Raw genomic sequence first — 15187 nt, 5'->3', positions numbered from 1 at the left:
AAGTCAATACAGTTCCACTTCCTCACCACCGTGAACCAGGCTGTTCCATGCCTGCTCTCCGCTCACTGTTTCTGCCTCATGATCAGTAAATGGAAGTTACAACTCTCTCTGTAAAGCGGTTGGCCAGGTCAAGCTCTCTGTCCGTTGGTGTTTAACGCTTATTTAAATGGCTGCGAGAGAGTGCCCAGTTTCCAGTGCCCTAAAGAACATGCTGTGCTTTCCTCTTAGAGGAAACTAGCCTAAGTCAGTTTCTTTTAATACCAGTAATCAGATATATCTACCCAAAAGTGCATGAAAGAATGAACCACCAGTGTGGTATAACCATACTGAAGCCATGGTGAGAGGAATAGTCTGCCTGTTTTAATGTATCACTTTATTCCAGGGAGTCCAATAATAGTAATAGGCTTATTTCATATAGCACCCTTTTAAAGAACAAAAAGTCAAAAAGTGCTTCACAAGAGTAAAATTGTAAAAAGACAAAAAACTGTTAACAGAAACTTTAAAAAAACATGCAAAATGACAAAGAAAAAAGCTTGTTTAAATAGGTGAGTCTTAAGCTTGTTTTTAAAGGTGCCCTGCCACACGTATTTCCTTACTTTGTGGTAATGTCTGAAGTTCTACCATGGACTCTCTAATATTTTTTTGTGGAAAAAATGCTTTGGTTACCTTGTTTCAAGCCATTCTATCGTGGCATAGAAAGCCTGCAGGAAGACTCAGCTCGATTTGTGCCAGTTCTCATTAATATTCAATGAGCTAAGCTGCTTGACTCTGATTGGCTAACAGCTGGCCAATGAGAGCCTGGCTATCAGCATCCTTTACCCAGCGCAACTGTGCGAGCTCATGAATAGTAATGAGCTCAGGCACCACGACGTCAGACTGACCAGCTTTTGTAATTGGCCTGATTTCTCCGCTTATTTCTTTTCAGTGGCTAGAGCTAACAGAGGTGGTAGCAGTTCATTTTCACATTCACGACATAACACAAACACATATGGACCTAACAACATATTTAAAAAAAAATACAAGTAAAAACGGTCTTGTGTGGCAGGGCACCTTTTAAAAGCGTCAACAGAGACCACAGAATGCATGACTGTTCCACAGTGTTGGGACCCCCACTTCAAAGGCCCGGTCACCTTTTGTTTTTAGTCAAGCGGGGGAGAGGGATAACCAGTACCCCTGGTCAGAAGACCTAAGTGACCTACTGGTGATAATAAAGATGGAGCAGGTAAAAATGTACACATGTGCCTGACCATACAGGGCTCTATATGTAAGGACAGGAACCTTAAAATGAATCCTAAACTTAATAGAAAGCCAACATAAAGAAAATACGACGGGTGTGATGTGAGTCCTGCTGGACCTGGTCAACGTCAACAGCCTTGGACCAGTTGTAGACAATAGGGGATTTCCATCACAGGAACTTTCCCAGGGGTCCAAGAACCTTTTGAGGAACTGAGAATCTTAACCTGTGTTTAGACTGGAGGAAACGGAGACTAAATGTAGCTCCAAGTGCTGTAAAGTCCCTTATTTGGAGGTTGCACTTTCCAAAAGAAAAGTAAAAACTTTAGGGGCAGGGTTTGCAGGGCTCACCAGTTGCTGACTGGTCAAACATAAGCAACGGTAACTTCATCATGTACTGTTTCATTCATGGATGAAGGAAGTAGACTACGCTTGTATCAACATTAGGACTAAATTATGCAAAGTGTACATAACAAACTTGAGAATTTACCAACCTGTCAGTCACCTGTACATTCACATAGAAAGCAGAAAGAGAACCCAGCGCTATAAATAAGCCTATTCATTTTCTCTGTGACATTACTGGCGACAGGAAAGCACTCAGGTAGCGTAGTAGTGTTGTACAAAGTGCATGGAACAAACCTGGCAGACTAATATTCACCTTTAGCTCTTATATCTGATGTTTTAATCCTCGTCTCCCTCCACTCTTGTTTCTGTCTTTCTCTCTTGGTATTGTCTGACTGCTCGCTGTCTCTGCTCACTCCCTTCTTTCTCTCTTTCCTCAAACCCTTCCTTCCTGTGTCAGACAGAGCCAACAACACATCAGAGGTGTGTTGGTCCATTGCATTAAAGGCTCTCCAGCCCCCAGTCTTCAGCTCTGCTTCCGTTGGCTCCTGTAATGCTTTCTCAAAAGCATGATCTTTTCTCCTGTGGTCTCTCTCTCTCTCTCTCTCTCTCTCTCTCTCTCTCTCTCGCTCTCTCTCGCGCTCTCTCTCTCTCTCTCTCTCTCTCTCTCGGCTGTATTGATTCGGTTGACTCTGTACTGCTTTTATAACCTGCAGTAGTTCATACTGGTATGTTTCTTTATTCATTTTTTATTCATTGACCAATCTGTAATGTCCATTATAATATTTTAGAAAGGACTGATCATATTTGTGGAGATTAGATTAGTTCATTGTAGCTGTCCCATTATTGTGTGTGTTCTTGCTAAACTGCAGCTGTGCTTTGGCTTTATCCTGAAGATGATTGTTAGGGAAAACATTTTTTTCTTGTTTCAGCTGTCAGAACTTGTCCGTGATTTGGGTTCAAACTAGTAGTAGATGGGCTGTGCTTTAAAGGAAAAGTTTGACATTTTGTGAATTAGACTTATTCGCTTTCTCTCGTGTCTCAGCACTATAAAGCTACCGCCAGCAGCCGGCTAACTTAGCTTTGTGTAAGACTGAGGGAAAAGGGGGGAAACAGCAAGCCTGGATTTGTGCAAAAGCCAGGACCAGTTGCCAGGCAACCAGCAGAGACTCTAGTAAGGGACTGGTCCCGACCAAGAAATAGTCCGGTACATAACAAAAACAAAAACGAAAACAGTCAATCATCGTATTCATACTTTGGTTTTTATACAGATCATACAAACAAGATACAACATGTTAATTAGTGAGCTTTAGAGGTGATGATAGGCAGATTTAGTTTCCCCCAGTCTTTGTGCCAACTAAGCTAAATTAGCAGTCTGCTGGGGGTAGCTTTGTATTTACCATACAGACATGAGGGTGGTATCTATCCTGTCATCTTACTTTTGGCAAGAAAGCGAATTAGCATATTTCCCCTAAATGTCAAAATATTGTTTCAACTTGCTGATTTACTACAAACTCTTATCTTAAAATATTATGCATAGCATCAGGTAGACTGGAATAGAAAACAGAGCAGATTTCCTCAAGGAAAGAAATGAAAGAAGTCATGGGTTCCTGTGTGTAATGAATTGGCCTTTTTTGTCTTTGTGTGAGAGAGCAAGTGTAGTCCACCTGTTAAAAGTAGTTACCATGTGGCCTTAATAGCCGCTCTGTTTGTTTGATCCTACAGATGCTTGCATGAAGCTGTTCCCTTCACATACACACTGTCAGCCTCTTAATATTTTGACAGCTGGCCCTGAAAGGGTACTATTTTAAGGCCATGGGGTGGATATATCTGTGCTTGTGTCACTGCTGTCATGCGCGTACATAAGTGTAATATGCCTGCTCGTCTGGTTTGTGGGTGTCAATTTGATAGGCATTGTCTGGCATGGTCCAAGTGGCTTTGCTCAAAGAGAAGTGATTTACATGGTGCTGAGGCATTCCACACACTCTAAACAATGAGCTAATCTTTTAAAAGCTTTCTCTTTTTAGACACTAAACACACTCTCAGTCTCACCAGTGTGTAGTTTTTGCAAATGCGTGTGTAAATATTTTGTAATATATTGTTTGAAAAGGCAGGGAAGTTTGTTTCTGAAATGGCTTCCTACTTGTAGCACAGAACACTGTAGCATGTGTGCATGCCATGTGTTCAAAGTTTTTCCCTTTTGTGTGTGTGTGTGGAAATGTGAGATCATTTAATCATTTCTCTTATGTAATATTTTTAATGTCATTGTCTTTCTGTCCTGCAGGATCTGCACACTATCTACAGCCACCTCTACCACATGGACGTCCTCTCTCATCTTAGGGAACATCAGCTAAGGTGACTCATTTTTATTTCACTTCACACAAAATTCAGTGTTACTCTGACTTTTGATTGTTTTGCTGCCATTTAAATGAGGTGTCAACTAGGGCTGCAAGATATGAGGAAAATATGCGATATGCGTTAACGTTGAATATTGTGATAACGATATTACTTGCGATTAAAAAATAAAGTTCTACATTTCTGCAGCTTTCAGTATTCTAATAAATACAACACATTGCTTGTTGAATTTAATGAAAGGAAATCATTTCCAATATTATTTTAATGAATAAAGTGAACATTGATTAGAATATAAAAGTCACCACTAAAAAACAATAACTGTTACATTTTAAAGTGCAGATTTCTACAGAATTTCTTTTTCAACTAACTAAAAAATGACTTTTGCGATATGTCGCAGCCTTTCACAATGTGTTTATTGCGCTAGTTGATATTGCGATGACGATTTAAAAAAAAAAAAAAACGATACATTGTGCAGCTCTAGCGTCAACCACAGTATCCCTTTACCAAAATAAATGTAGATAAGCCTTTAGGCCTACTTTCTGCATGAATTGTTATATGTGGCACACCCTACCAAAACAGGTTTTAAGAGTGCTTTGAATTTTTTTGGCAAATACCTTTTGCCGCAGGTTGATTTCCTCCCCCCGGCTTTATCACACAAAGGACGTTCTGGTGTCTTTTATTAGGAGTGTCACGATTCTTCAAATCCTCAATTTGATTTGACTTTCGATTTTAAGGTCACGATTTGATTTTCGAATCGAAAGAGAAGGCAAAGCCACAATAAGAGCCACTAGATGGCAGAAGGGTACTTTGCATACCGGTAACTTCGGGGAAGCGGGAGGATTTTCTGTTTTTTCTGTTGTTTCTCTGTCGTCTCCAATTCCGGCAGTGGTCACGGTGTCTGACATAGTCAAGCTGCAGACTACTGGTAAGCTACGTTGTGTCTGTTGTTTTTTTTCTTCAGACGATTTCAATAGTCGAACTTGAAACCTCATTTCAATCAATTTTCCAATTTAAATCGTGACACCTTTATCTTTTAGACATTCACATGTTCATACCAAGCATGTTTGAAATTTTCTGCCTGTCTGGAATTTAGTTTGGTTCAGTTAAGCAGGTGACAACAATGACATTTGAACGGGAGAATGCGAGTCTGAGCCCTCTTCCTTACAAACAATGGTGAGAGATTATAATGTGAACCATTTACAAAAAATAAATCCACAATGGAGGGTTTTACGGACACGCAAAGACCGACATATAAACATCCAATAGACATCTGTCGGTAAATGAATAATACAATTTAGCAAACCCTTGTCCAGTTAGCAAAATAGAGTACATGTGAGTCAATTTGACATGTGGTTACTAACCCCCTGGTTTTCTTGTAATTGGGCTCAATCGACTAAAGACACAGCAAAATGCTGCTACAACTCAGACCAAAGAAATTGTATGTTGGGCTGCAGCCAGAAATTGAGTTGCGGGTCACTTTAACACTCTAAGCTGACAGACAGTAATGATGGTGTCTAAAATGGGAGAGCTTGGTGCCTTTTTGAGAAAAAGCTTTTGGATTGATAAGTGATGTTTTTTTTAGAGCTTGAAATGTATTTGTGATGTGTTTGTAGAGAAAACGTGAACATTTTTGCCTTTCTGTCTCAGGTCGATGTGTACCTCGGCCAGGTATGAGAGACATGAGGCTAACCACGTCCTGTTCTAGTAAGTACAAGTCACACACAGCAGGAAGTGCTCTGCTATGTTCCGCTGCACCCACTCTCTCTTTATGTTCAAATATCTGCTGAGGAAAGCTTGTTTTATTCAAATAGGAGATGTTTTCTGTATTTTTTACCAATATATACCCAGTTGAAGTTTCACAATATATTTTCTGAGATCATCCTGCCATACAATCACAGAATCTGTAACATTAACACCTTGTACCTGCCTAGAATAACAACAGTGTGTCAGTTTTGGCCATTAAGTAGCTGCACTAGAGCGAATGTTGCCTTGCTCTAAGTCTGTCAGGATGTGTGAAGAAACAGATACTGAGATGGATGAGGCAGGTAGTAAGAAGTCATTTTAGCATCACATACAGTGTAGATTCATAAGAAAACTAGTCAAGAGGAAGGCAGAGTACAAGGAGAGAAGAGGAATGAGAGATGAACGAGAGGCTAGTGAAAGAGGGAGAGGGGTGTTGAAAAGAGGAGAGTAGATGATGAGATGAGAAGAGATGGGAGGAAGTGGCTGCAAAGAGAGTTGGAAGGAGGTATATTAAAAGAGAAGATATGAGAGGAGAGAACTGCAGCTGAGGAGATAAAAACAAGAGGTGAATATGAGAGATAAAATAAGAGAAAGAAGTAGGAAAGAAAATCAATGTCGAGAGGAAGGAAAGTCACGAAAATGAAGCAAGGGGAGAAACAAGGAATTTGAAGCAAGGTTGAAAAGGGCTGAGGGCAGCCGGCATGTGGACGAAGTGTTAGAGACGGAGGGAGGACAGAGACAGATGAAAAAATAAGAGGGTAGCTCTACATTTTTATCCAATTTACAAAGTGATTTAAAAAAAAAGAAATGTTTTTGAATTTTGCGAGATGTTAAAGCGAATAACCACTCCCTATAAATTTCAATGCATCTAGCAATTGTTAGTATACATGTATCACAAAGAAAAGCAGAAAAAGCAGAAAGGTCTTCGGTCAGGGAAGAAAAGGCGATAACATTACAATCTTTCCATAATGTGTTGCTCTTCCCGCAATGGTGCATCTCTCATCTCCACTCTTCAAACACTCCTCATTTTCCTATATTCATATTCATAACCACACAGGTACCTATGTTCTCCTCTGACTGACTTTTTCATGTATGATTGCTTCTTGGCTTGCTGCTGACTCGAGCACCCAGCTTAATAAGCAGTGAATGAGTCTGGCGTTTGGGGTTGATAGAGAAAATGTTTACGTGAAATAGCATTGGCAGTAACAAAGCCCGTGTTTTGGATTCGTTTACTCTCACATAAAATAATTCCATGTTGCAGCTACCGTGAGTGACAGACAATTATTGCGTGATTCTTTCAGTGCGGTTTATTCCAGTCCTTTTAGCGTGACTGCCTGTGTTTAATGGATTCTCTCCACCTTGCATTGATGGCACATTATATCATGGCTCTATAGTGTTTGGCATGCTAAGAATACATTTATGCAACACTTGGGATTCAAAGCTTGGATGTGGCCTTTATATATCAGACATCTCTGTCTTCAGTTCTATTTACATAACTCCTACATCTTTTAAAGCCTTGGAAAATAAGTCACAGGAGAATCCTGGCTTGTATTTAACTCTTCTTTCTAACCAATTTAACCATAAATGTATAGATACACATGATGATTACAATATCCTAGGTATATAAAGTGTCTTTAGCTCACCAAGTCATACAAGTTAGCTTTTTTATGGCACATATGGCAATGAGGGAAAATACCCAACTTACAACGCATACAAGTTGATTAATTCTCATTCATGAAATGTAACAAAAGTGCAAAAATGGGAATACTGAAGGTTCACATATAGTACACTTTCTAACACTTTAGATTGTGAGGTGTTATGAAGCACAGACTACAGTGTTTCACACAAGTGTGTTCTTTCTCTCTATTCCAGCCCAGACAGCATCGCTACCTGTTGGTACATCCTGCTCTCTGGATCTGTCTTCGTCAAGGAGCACATGTACCTGACGAGGTGTTGGTATGTAACAATCACACACGCGCACACACACACACACACACACACACACACACACACACACACACACACACACACACACACACACACACACACACACACACACACACACACACCATCATGGTGGGGTGAGACAAGAACGTGTCATTACAGAGCTGTAAGCAAAGGTATGAAAAGATTTTACTGACACCTAAGGGAATGGTGCGTATGTATTCGCAAAAACACGCACACTCATACTTGTACATCACACTTTTGGTACTCATTTAACTTTGTATGTTTAAGTTAAGGAATACACATTTACACACACTAACAAAATGTGAGTATTATGTGCATTTTCCTTGATAATCAAGCAAGTAGACTCATAATACCATTAAAGGTGCTGTAAGTAGGATTGTGAAGATCCAGGAATATATTTGAACAATGACAACTTGCCCCCTTTCTGCTAAAGCCCAAAACGGTCTCCTAAGCCCCTCCCCCCACAAGGGAGAATGAATGCGTGTGCATGAGCAGTGATTGACACGCAGTTAGACACCCCCTCTGGCCCTGATTGGTGGATTTTTGCAAATCACACTACAGGCTGTAGGTGGTGCCAGAGGAGCCAGATTTTTTTTAAAAGACCTGCTTCATGTAGTTCTACTCGAACATAGGGTCAGTTTCAGCAAATATGACAGAAAGTTAGTTTTATAAGTCTTACCTACTGCACCTTTTAAATAGCAAACGCAGTATTGTAAATCGCAGAAAAAGGAGTGCCAATAGAAAAACACCACAGGAGTGTTTGCTGGTTGCATAGCAACTTCAGGGTGACGACATGACTCCATCTTCTCATTTTAGAGGAGGATGTTTGTTGTAGTTGGATTATACAACAATGTCTTTCTAATATCTTGTCTATAATGGGCAAAATGTGAAAACTAGTGTAATGTGTTGCAAGTGCATGACTTCAGTGGACGTAAATCATAATAAAATATCAGGTCTCATGAGTTGAGAATGACGGCTGAAGTATATATTCATATTAGCAGGGTTTTCCTACCGGTCATGGAATTTCTGGAAAAGGAAGCCGCTTTTAGTGAGTTGTATTCCAAATTCTTTGGGGATCTGTATGAAAGTCTTGGAAAGTTCTATACAGTACATTTTTCACTTCTTTTACACAGCTGTTGCATTAGCTGTTGGTTTTCACTTGGTTTTCTGCACTGCTTTATCAATTGATCGTTTAATCTATAAAATGCCAAAACAATAGTGAAAAATGCCCATTTGCTATTTCTCGGAGCCCTAGGTGACATTTCCATATAACTTATACTTCAGAACCTAAACATATTGAGTTCACTATCACATGAGACAAAGAACCACATCCAGTCCTATCAATTGAGAAGTTGGAAGTAGGCAAAGAGGGGCAGAAAAAAACAACAACCGTGTGCTATCAGTAAGTGTCCATAGCTAAGATGCTGAACACCTACATCCTCTCTCACTGGTAGTTACTTCTGATAAAGGCGTCGGGCAAAATTAAAATGAAGTAAATAAAACCTTAATGCGACAATTGATGCAGTTTGTTGTAGTGAAGACTGACATTTTGAAGTAACACAGATAAAAGAAGCTGGTGTTATGTTAAGGTACTTTATCCAACAACAGCAACAACACAAAGCACCCACTGTAGCGGAAAGAATAGTATAGGCAAAAGAATAGGCAATTATCAATAACCTCAGGACGGCTAGCACTGACCGTGTGTGTGTGTGTGTGTGTGTGTGTGTGTGTATCCAGTGTGGGTCAGCTGATAACAGAGTAAAGGGTGGGGTGGGGTGGGGGAAGGTTGGTGCCCTGCAAAGGACTGGAGGGTTTTTTTATATGCATGTGTCTGTGTGTTGCAGTACACAGGGGGTGTGGTAGGGGGGGCTTGGAAAGGGTCACTGAGGGAGCTAATAGGGTGGAGTACTGTGTGTGTGTGTGTGTGTGTGTGTGTGTGTGTGTGTGTGTGTGTGTGTGTGTGTGTGTGTGTGTGTGTGTGTGTGTGTGTGTGTGTGTGTGTGTGTACACTTGCGGGGAATGTGGAACCCCTGGCAGAACAGTGGCTGGCCATGTGTTTCTGAGCAGCCTGCCCGCCTGGAGCCCAGAAGCACATCCAGGCAGGAAATGAGCAGGCTACACACACACACACACACACACACACACACACACACACACACACACACACCTCCCTGGAGCCAGCGGACAGACAGAACAGAACTGAGTAGAGCGGGAGGGAACACACACACACTCCTCCCTCAGTTAAAGACAAACTAAAAGGCTTGACAGTCACCTACTTCTGCTTTCTGAGGAAACTTTTCTCTCGTTTACACTCTGGAGTATCAAACATACACGCTTGGATCTAAACCTGGATTACTGGAATATTGTACTTCTCCCTCTCCTACTTGTGGATAATATGCTGGATATCATTTCACTTACAAGGAATCCAAAGAAGGGGACCCCTAAAATTCCCATTCGTGGTTAGTGATAGTGAAGCTTTTGTTTCTCTTTCATTTGCACATTTTACTTCAGAGACATTTGCTGTAATATAATAGTGATTTACACGCTAATTCACTTGAGATTTTTCAAAACTCCCTCTCTCTTTCACCTCGCATTCTTCAACCCAGCATGCTTCATTTCCTGCCTGCCATAGTTTACCCACTAGATAGCCAGGAATTCCCTACGGCGCTGTGGCAGCTGTAGTAGCTTACCACCGCTGGGCCCCACAGCTCTGCAAAACACAATGCTAACTTCTGTGTGTTGTTCCTTTTTATCTACACTACATTTTCTAAAAGAGAAACAGCCTTCTATTTTACTTTACAATAAAGAAGTTTAGTTGATGGCTGAGTGTTGGTAAATTATTAATGATTTAATGTGCGAGTGAAAGCGATCCAAATCCTGATTTAACACAAACTGACACAAACAAACTAGGGCTGGGTGATATGATTAGATTAGACCACGTAAATTGTAAAAGTTAGAATGGTACTGCTGTTATTTCAGTGTGTCAGAACAATCTATATCAATCAACATTTTATATCTCATGCTGCTCATCTCATTATCAGATTATAGCCACATGTTATGGAAATGAATTAGGCTATCGTAATTAATGTTAATGTTGTTAATTTAGTAAAATAAGCTGTAGTATTTCTGACTTCTTGCCCAATAACGTGATCACAGATCGAAACTGAATCTTTCTGTTGTGGTTATTTATAACTTTAGTGACTTGCAAATGATGACAACTTAGTTTAATCATTTCATAAGCGATTGGATTTGATGAGTGAATTTAATACTACATTTGTTTTTAATTAAATACTATCAAACCCCAACCGTCCGCTGGAAGGATTGTTCATATCTCAGTGTGTTTACCACAAATTAGTACTTCCTTGAACCTCCACAAGTAAAACATTGACTACATTGCTCGCTTTCAGATTTTCTGGGAACTTGCTGCTACAGCAAGATAATCTACAGTAGTGTGAAATGAATGTACGTTCAGTCAAGTGTGAATGGTTATCTCTAAGCTACTCACTGCGTTGGAGTTAAGCAGCAGCTGTCGGTGGTGCTCTGTTTTGCTCTGATATGCTGAGGCTTGAATTAGGCCTTTAACTGATCACCCTGTTGTTTTGCAAATGAATTGTAAAGTTTCCGAATGACCCACTACATCATTCCTTTGAGCCTGTCTGGCAGTTTTTGGTGTGGGTGTGTGTGTTGGTGGTCTTTCTGTAGTGTTGACTGCTGGCCAGCAGCTTTTCAGTCTTCTTGTGTGTGTGAGTCAGAGCGGTCAGTGTTAGCCAACCAAACAGTAAAACTAAGGGGAATAAAAACTGAGAAGTAGAAGTGAGTGTGCGTGTGCGTGTCTGTGTGTATGTTAGACTGTGGTCTGCGGCTTTCTTTCTTTACTGTTGGTCATCATTACCATGGAGACATGGGTGACTTATGGGCCCTGATCTGATCGCTGTTTGGGTTTGATTTTTTTGACTGAAACTCTCTCAAACTTTCTATTGAGTTAAATTACACTCTGAAAGATTGCTGTCTACATACTGTGCAGCATCCCATAGCTTGTCATTTTGGAAGGTACTTACAAACCTAGCAGTGCAAAATTTAGAGCAAGTGGGCAGTTCAATTGTAGGATGTTTTGCAGACTAAGGGTGCATTCAGACCAACCGTAGCCCTGCGAGAAAAACTTTGTAACGTGAACGCCTTGTTTCTACTGTTTATCTCGCGATTGTTGCGAGAAAGATAAAATAATTGCCACTGTGAATCAGATTCTTAATTACACCAAAAGAATGATTAAAATATTCTAAAGCGTAATTTATACCACAATTAATGCTATAACATGCAAACTCAGACTTAAACGTTTATTGTCAAATTCAAAGCTTATATATATGAACTCTATTCTCATATTGTTTTATTATTTTTAATCGACACCTCCCTTTATTTTGCCTTCTTGGCCACATCTCTGGATTTTGACAACAGCTTAGGGCATGTGTGTGTGGCCTTAGTTCCTGTGCCGGCTGTCATGGTTTATTGCCCCCGGGCGCTGCAGCTGTCACTGGACCGGGGCTGAACCTGTTCTCCCGTCTGCCAGCAACTTGTTTCTGCAGAAAAAAAAGGGGAGAGGAATCATCACCTGCCGAAATCCAGCACAGGCGCCGCTTCAGTGCTGCGCGGAGAGCTTTCAATTTCAAGGAAAAATGACTTAGTTGAAGAAAAAAGAAAACACATAATAGCTCACCCTACAACATGTTGCTGTAAGAGCAGTAGATCATTTAAGGTTTTTGTCAAAGACAAAGGGTCCAAGACATAGTTTTAGTGATTTGAAATAATCATCAATCCTACTGTGGGGATGCCAAAGTAGTGGCGAACAAGCAACGTGTGTTGTATCAGCTTCTTCAAGATTGTTTATCAAGAAACACGTTCATTTCGAGTCAAACTTCTTTTATTTCATGCAGAGATAAAGAATAACTTCTAAAGAACTGGAGTGCAGTGAGATTTACTACAACAGAGATTTTTTTTTCTGCACACATGGTGTAACTCTATTGTGCAGGAGTTCAATTCAATTTTATTTATAGTATCAAACGAGTTATCTCAAGACACTTTACAGATACAGAGATACAGAGAGTAGGTCTAGACCACACTATAATTTACAAAGACTCAACACTTACAGTAATTCCCCCAAGAGCAAGCGTAAAGGAGTAAATAAACTTGTAAAATAAACTCTGTGAATGCGTTTATCAGTGGGTTTGTTTGACGAGTTCATGACACTCTGGACCCACTTTCATTTAGTCACCCTAAAGCTTTGGCCATGTTTTGGTTTAAGAGCTTTGTCTTATTTCCTCTGTGAGACACCAGCTGATGTCTGATATCTCAATTCAGTTAGGGCAACAGCATTAGTTGGTGGGCACAAACTCAATCACTCACTATGATTTGACTCAAGTTTGTTGATTCTTCTACTTATTTGGGAATACATTATGTCAGAGAAGGAGGAAGGAGCAAACATGGGAATGTGTATTTTATGTTTTGTCCACACACGCACACAGTACATACAGTACTAGTTCTCCTCCTGCTCCTTTATCAATAGCAAACTGTATGTCTCCTTTGTTTGTCTCACACAACCTGTCTCACCACACTGCTGACAGACACACAGATACACACACACACACACACACACACACACACACACACACACACACACACACACACACACACACACACACACAGACACAGTGAGGAGACGTGCTTGGCAGGCTTAGTACTGCGCTGACAGGGACAATGCGTCTCGCCTCAGTGGAGTGTGGAGAGATCTGTCAGAGTAGGGCAGACCTCCAGGCTAAGGGCTCTGAGAGAACTCTGAGCCCAGCAGACTGCATTCCTCTCTGGGCACTCTTAAAACCACGCCTGGGTGTTCATGTTCTGGTGGGAGCTGTTGTATTCACTATATATATATATATATATATATATATATATATATATATATATATATATATATATATATATATATATATATATATATATATATATATATATAAATTGTCATATTTTTAAATTCAGTTACTAGGCTTTGTGATGCGGGACCTTATACTTTTTTTTATCAAACCAGTTCAGAATATTTAAAGAAACTTGATACTTATTTCTCAAAGATAAACAAAAAACACACAATTTCCTGGGGTGTTAAACAATTTGGGGAATTTTAACTGGTGGACCTGGTGTTGTAGCCCATGTGTTGGCAAGCATCTTCCTCACTGAAGTGTCACTGACAGATGACAGTAAACCCCTCGCAGCTCTAGGAATGCTTTCTGCAGCTGACACTGATCTTTGGCCTAAATGCAGGGAGGCATGCAAAAACAGGATTTCCAGAGAGGGGGCTCTGTAAAATATGACCTGATTAATTGATGCAGATACAAACAAATTAACAATATACACATGTTGAAAGCATAAATATTTTGTTGAAACTCCTTTGCCTCATTTTGGGGTCTCCTGAACGAATATGCTTCTTTCTCTGCCAATGCTATAAATAGTATTAACATAAATTAAAAAAAAGCCAATGCAAAGGAATAATTGCTTTTACTGTCCCTGGATTAACCTGACCAGTGCACTTTATGAAAATATAAGTTTAGTGAATAATTTAGTTTCCTGTAGAACATTTTAAATATCCTTTTAGCCTTAATTGTGTTGCCAAAAGGCTGTATCAGCAGGGATGGATGCTCAAATTTGAACCTCTGTTTCAACTCATTCTGGGAATCTTGAGTCTGAACATGTGGATACACGCTGTACCTGAGTGCATGTGGCAGTTAAGTGTCAAATAAATCCACTCACAGCTAATTGCGCCCTTGTTCAGCTACAATGAGAGAGGTTTCCAGCAACAATACGGTTCTAGTTTTCGTCCAATGGCAGCTTTTTTTCAACTCTAGCCGCTGTGAATATCACTCATTTTTTAGAAAAAGTCACGCACCAAAGCTTTGATTTTACGATCACTTCCTTATACTGTTTCCTAGAAAATCTGTGTTTTTGAGAATAGCTGCTCATCCAATTCAAAAAAAGAGGACTTTCATCATTGTTTCCATCATCAGAGCACATTATGAAGACAGGCTTTCATCTGAGCGTTACATCAAGAGGCTGAAAATGTGAGAGTAGTGTCTGTGCCGGTGTGAAACTGTGATTAAGGAGGTGATGAGATGAAAGTTTACTTCTTCTGTTTTTTGGGGGACCCAGAGAGAGGAAGGGCCAACAGGAAGAAGAGAAAGGATGAAAGGGAATGCAGAATGGAGATGAGGAGAGAGGGGAAGAAAACAGCAAAGCAGAAAATAAGATGAAAAAGGCAGTGAAGTGGACAGGACATGGGAAAAGAAGGACAACAGGATAAATAATAAAGGAGGATAAGGATAATCATAATAAATTAGTGAATGGAGTGGGAGAGATGGAGGTGGAAAAATAGAACGAAAAAAGTGGAGGAGGAGGGGACAACAAAAAGAGCTTAAAGGGGAGAACATGTTTAGAAATGGCATCGGATAGAAAAAGAAGCACAAAAAAGGAAGGGTAAAGAGAAAGTATTGGCAGGGAGGCTAGTGGA

At 40.2% G+C, this 15187-nt stretch overlaps 1 protein-coding gene across 7 annotated transcripts in view; it reads left to right on the top strand.

Moving 5' to 3' along the window:
* The window catches only part of rapgef6 (Rap guanine nucleotide exchange factor (GEF) 6), a 154508-nt gene that overhangs the window by 35516 nt on the left and 103805 nt on the right, over positions 1 to 15187 (top strand). For 6 of the 7 annotated variants that reach the window (XM_036008847.1, XM_031308170.2, XM_031308167.2 and 3 more), the window contains exons 2-4: positions 3860 to 3930; positions 5578 to 5634; positions 7546 to 7629. In XM_036008847.1, coding sequence (XP_035864740.1) covers positions 3860 to 3930; positions 5578 to 5634; positions 7546 to 7629 — 212 coding nt within the window. Of the gene's footprint in view, positions 1 to 3859; positions 3931 to 5577; positions 5635 to 7545; positions 7630 to 9839; positions 10101 to 15187 lie in introns of those variants that run through there. The other variant, XM_036008848.1, reaches the window with a different exon arrangement.

Source organism: Sander lucioperca, chromosome 13 (assembly GCF_008315115.2).
Source record: "Sander lucioperca isolate FBNREF2018 chromosome 13, SLUC_FBN_1.2, whole genome shotgun sequence".
In the NCBI taxonomy this organism is placed as follows: Eukaryota; Metazoa; Chordata; class Actinopteri; order Perciformes; family Percidae; genus Sander; species Sander lucioperca.
The sequence above is the reverse complement of the archived record's forward strand: the minus strand, read 5'-3'. Positions and strand labels throughout refer to the sequence as shown.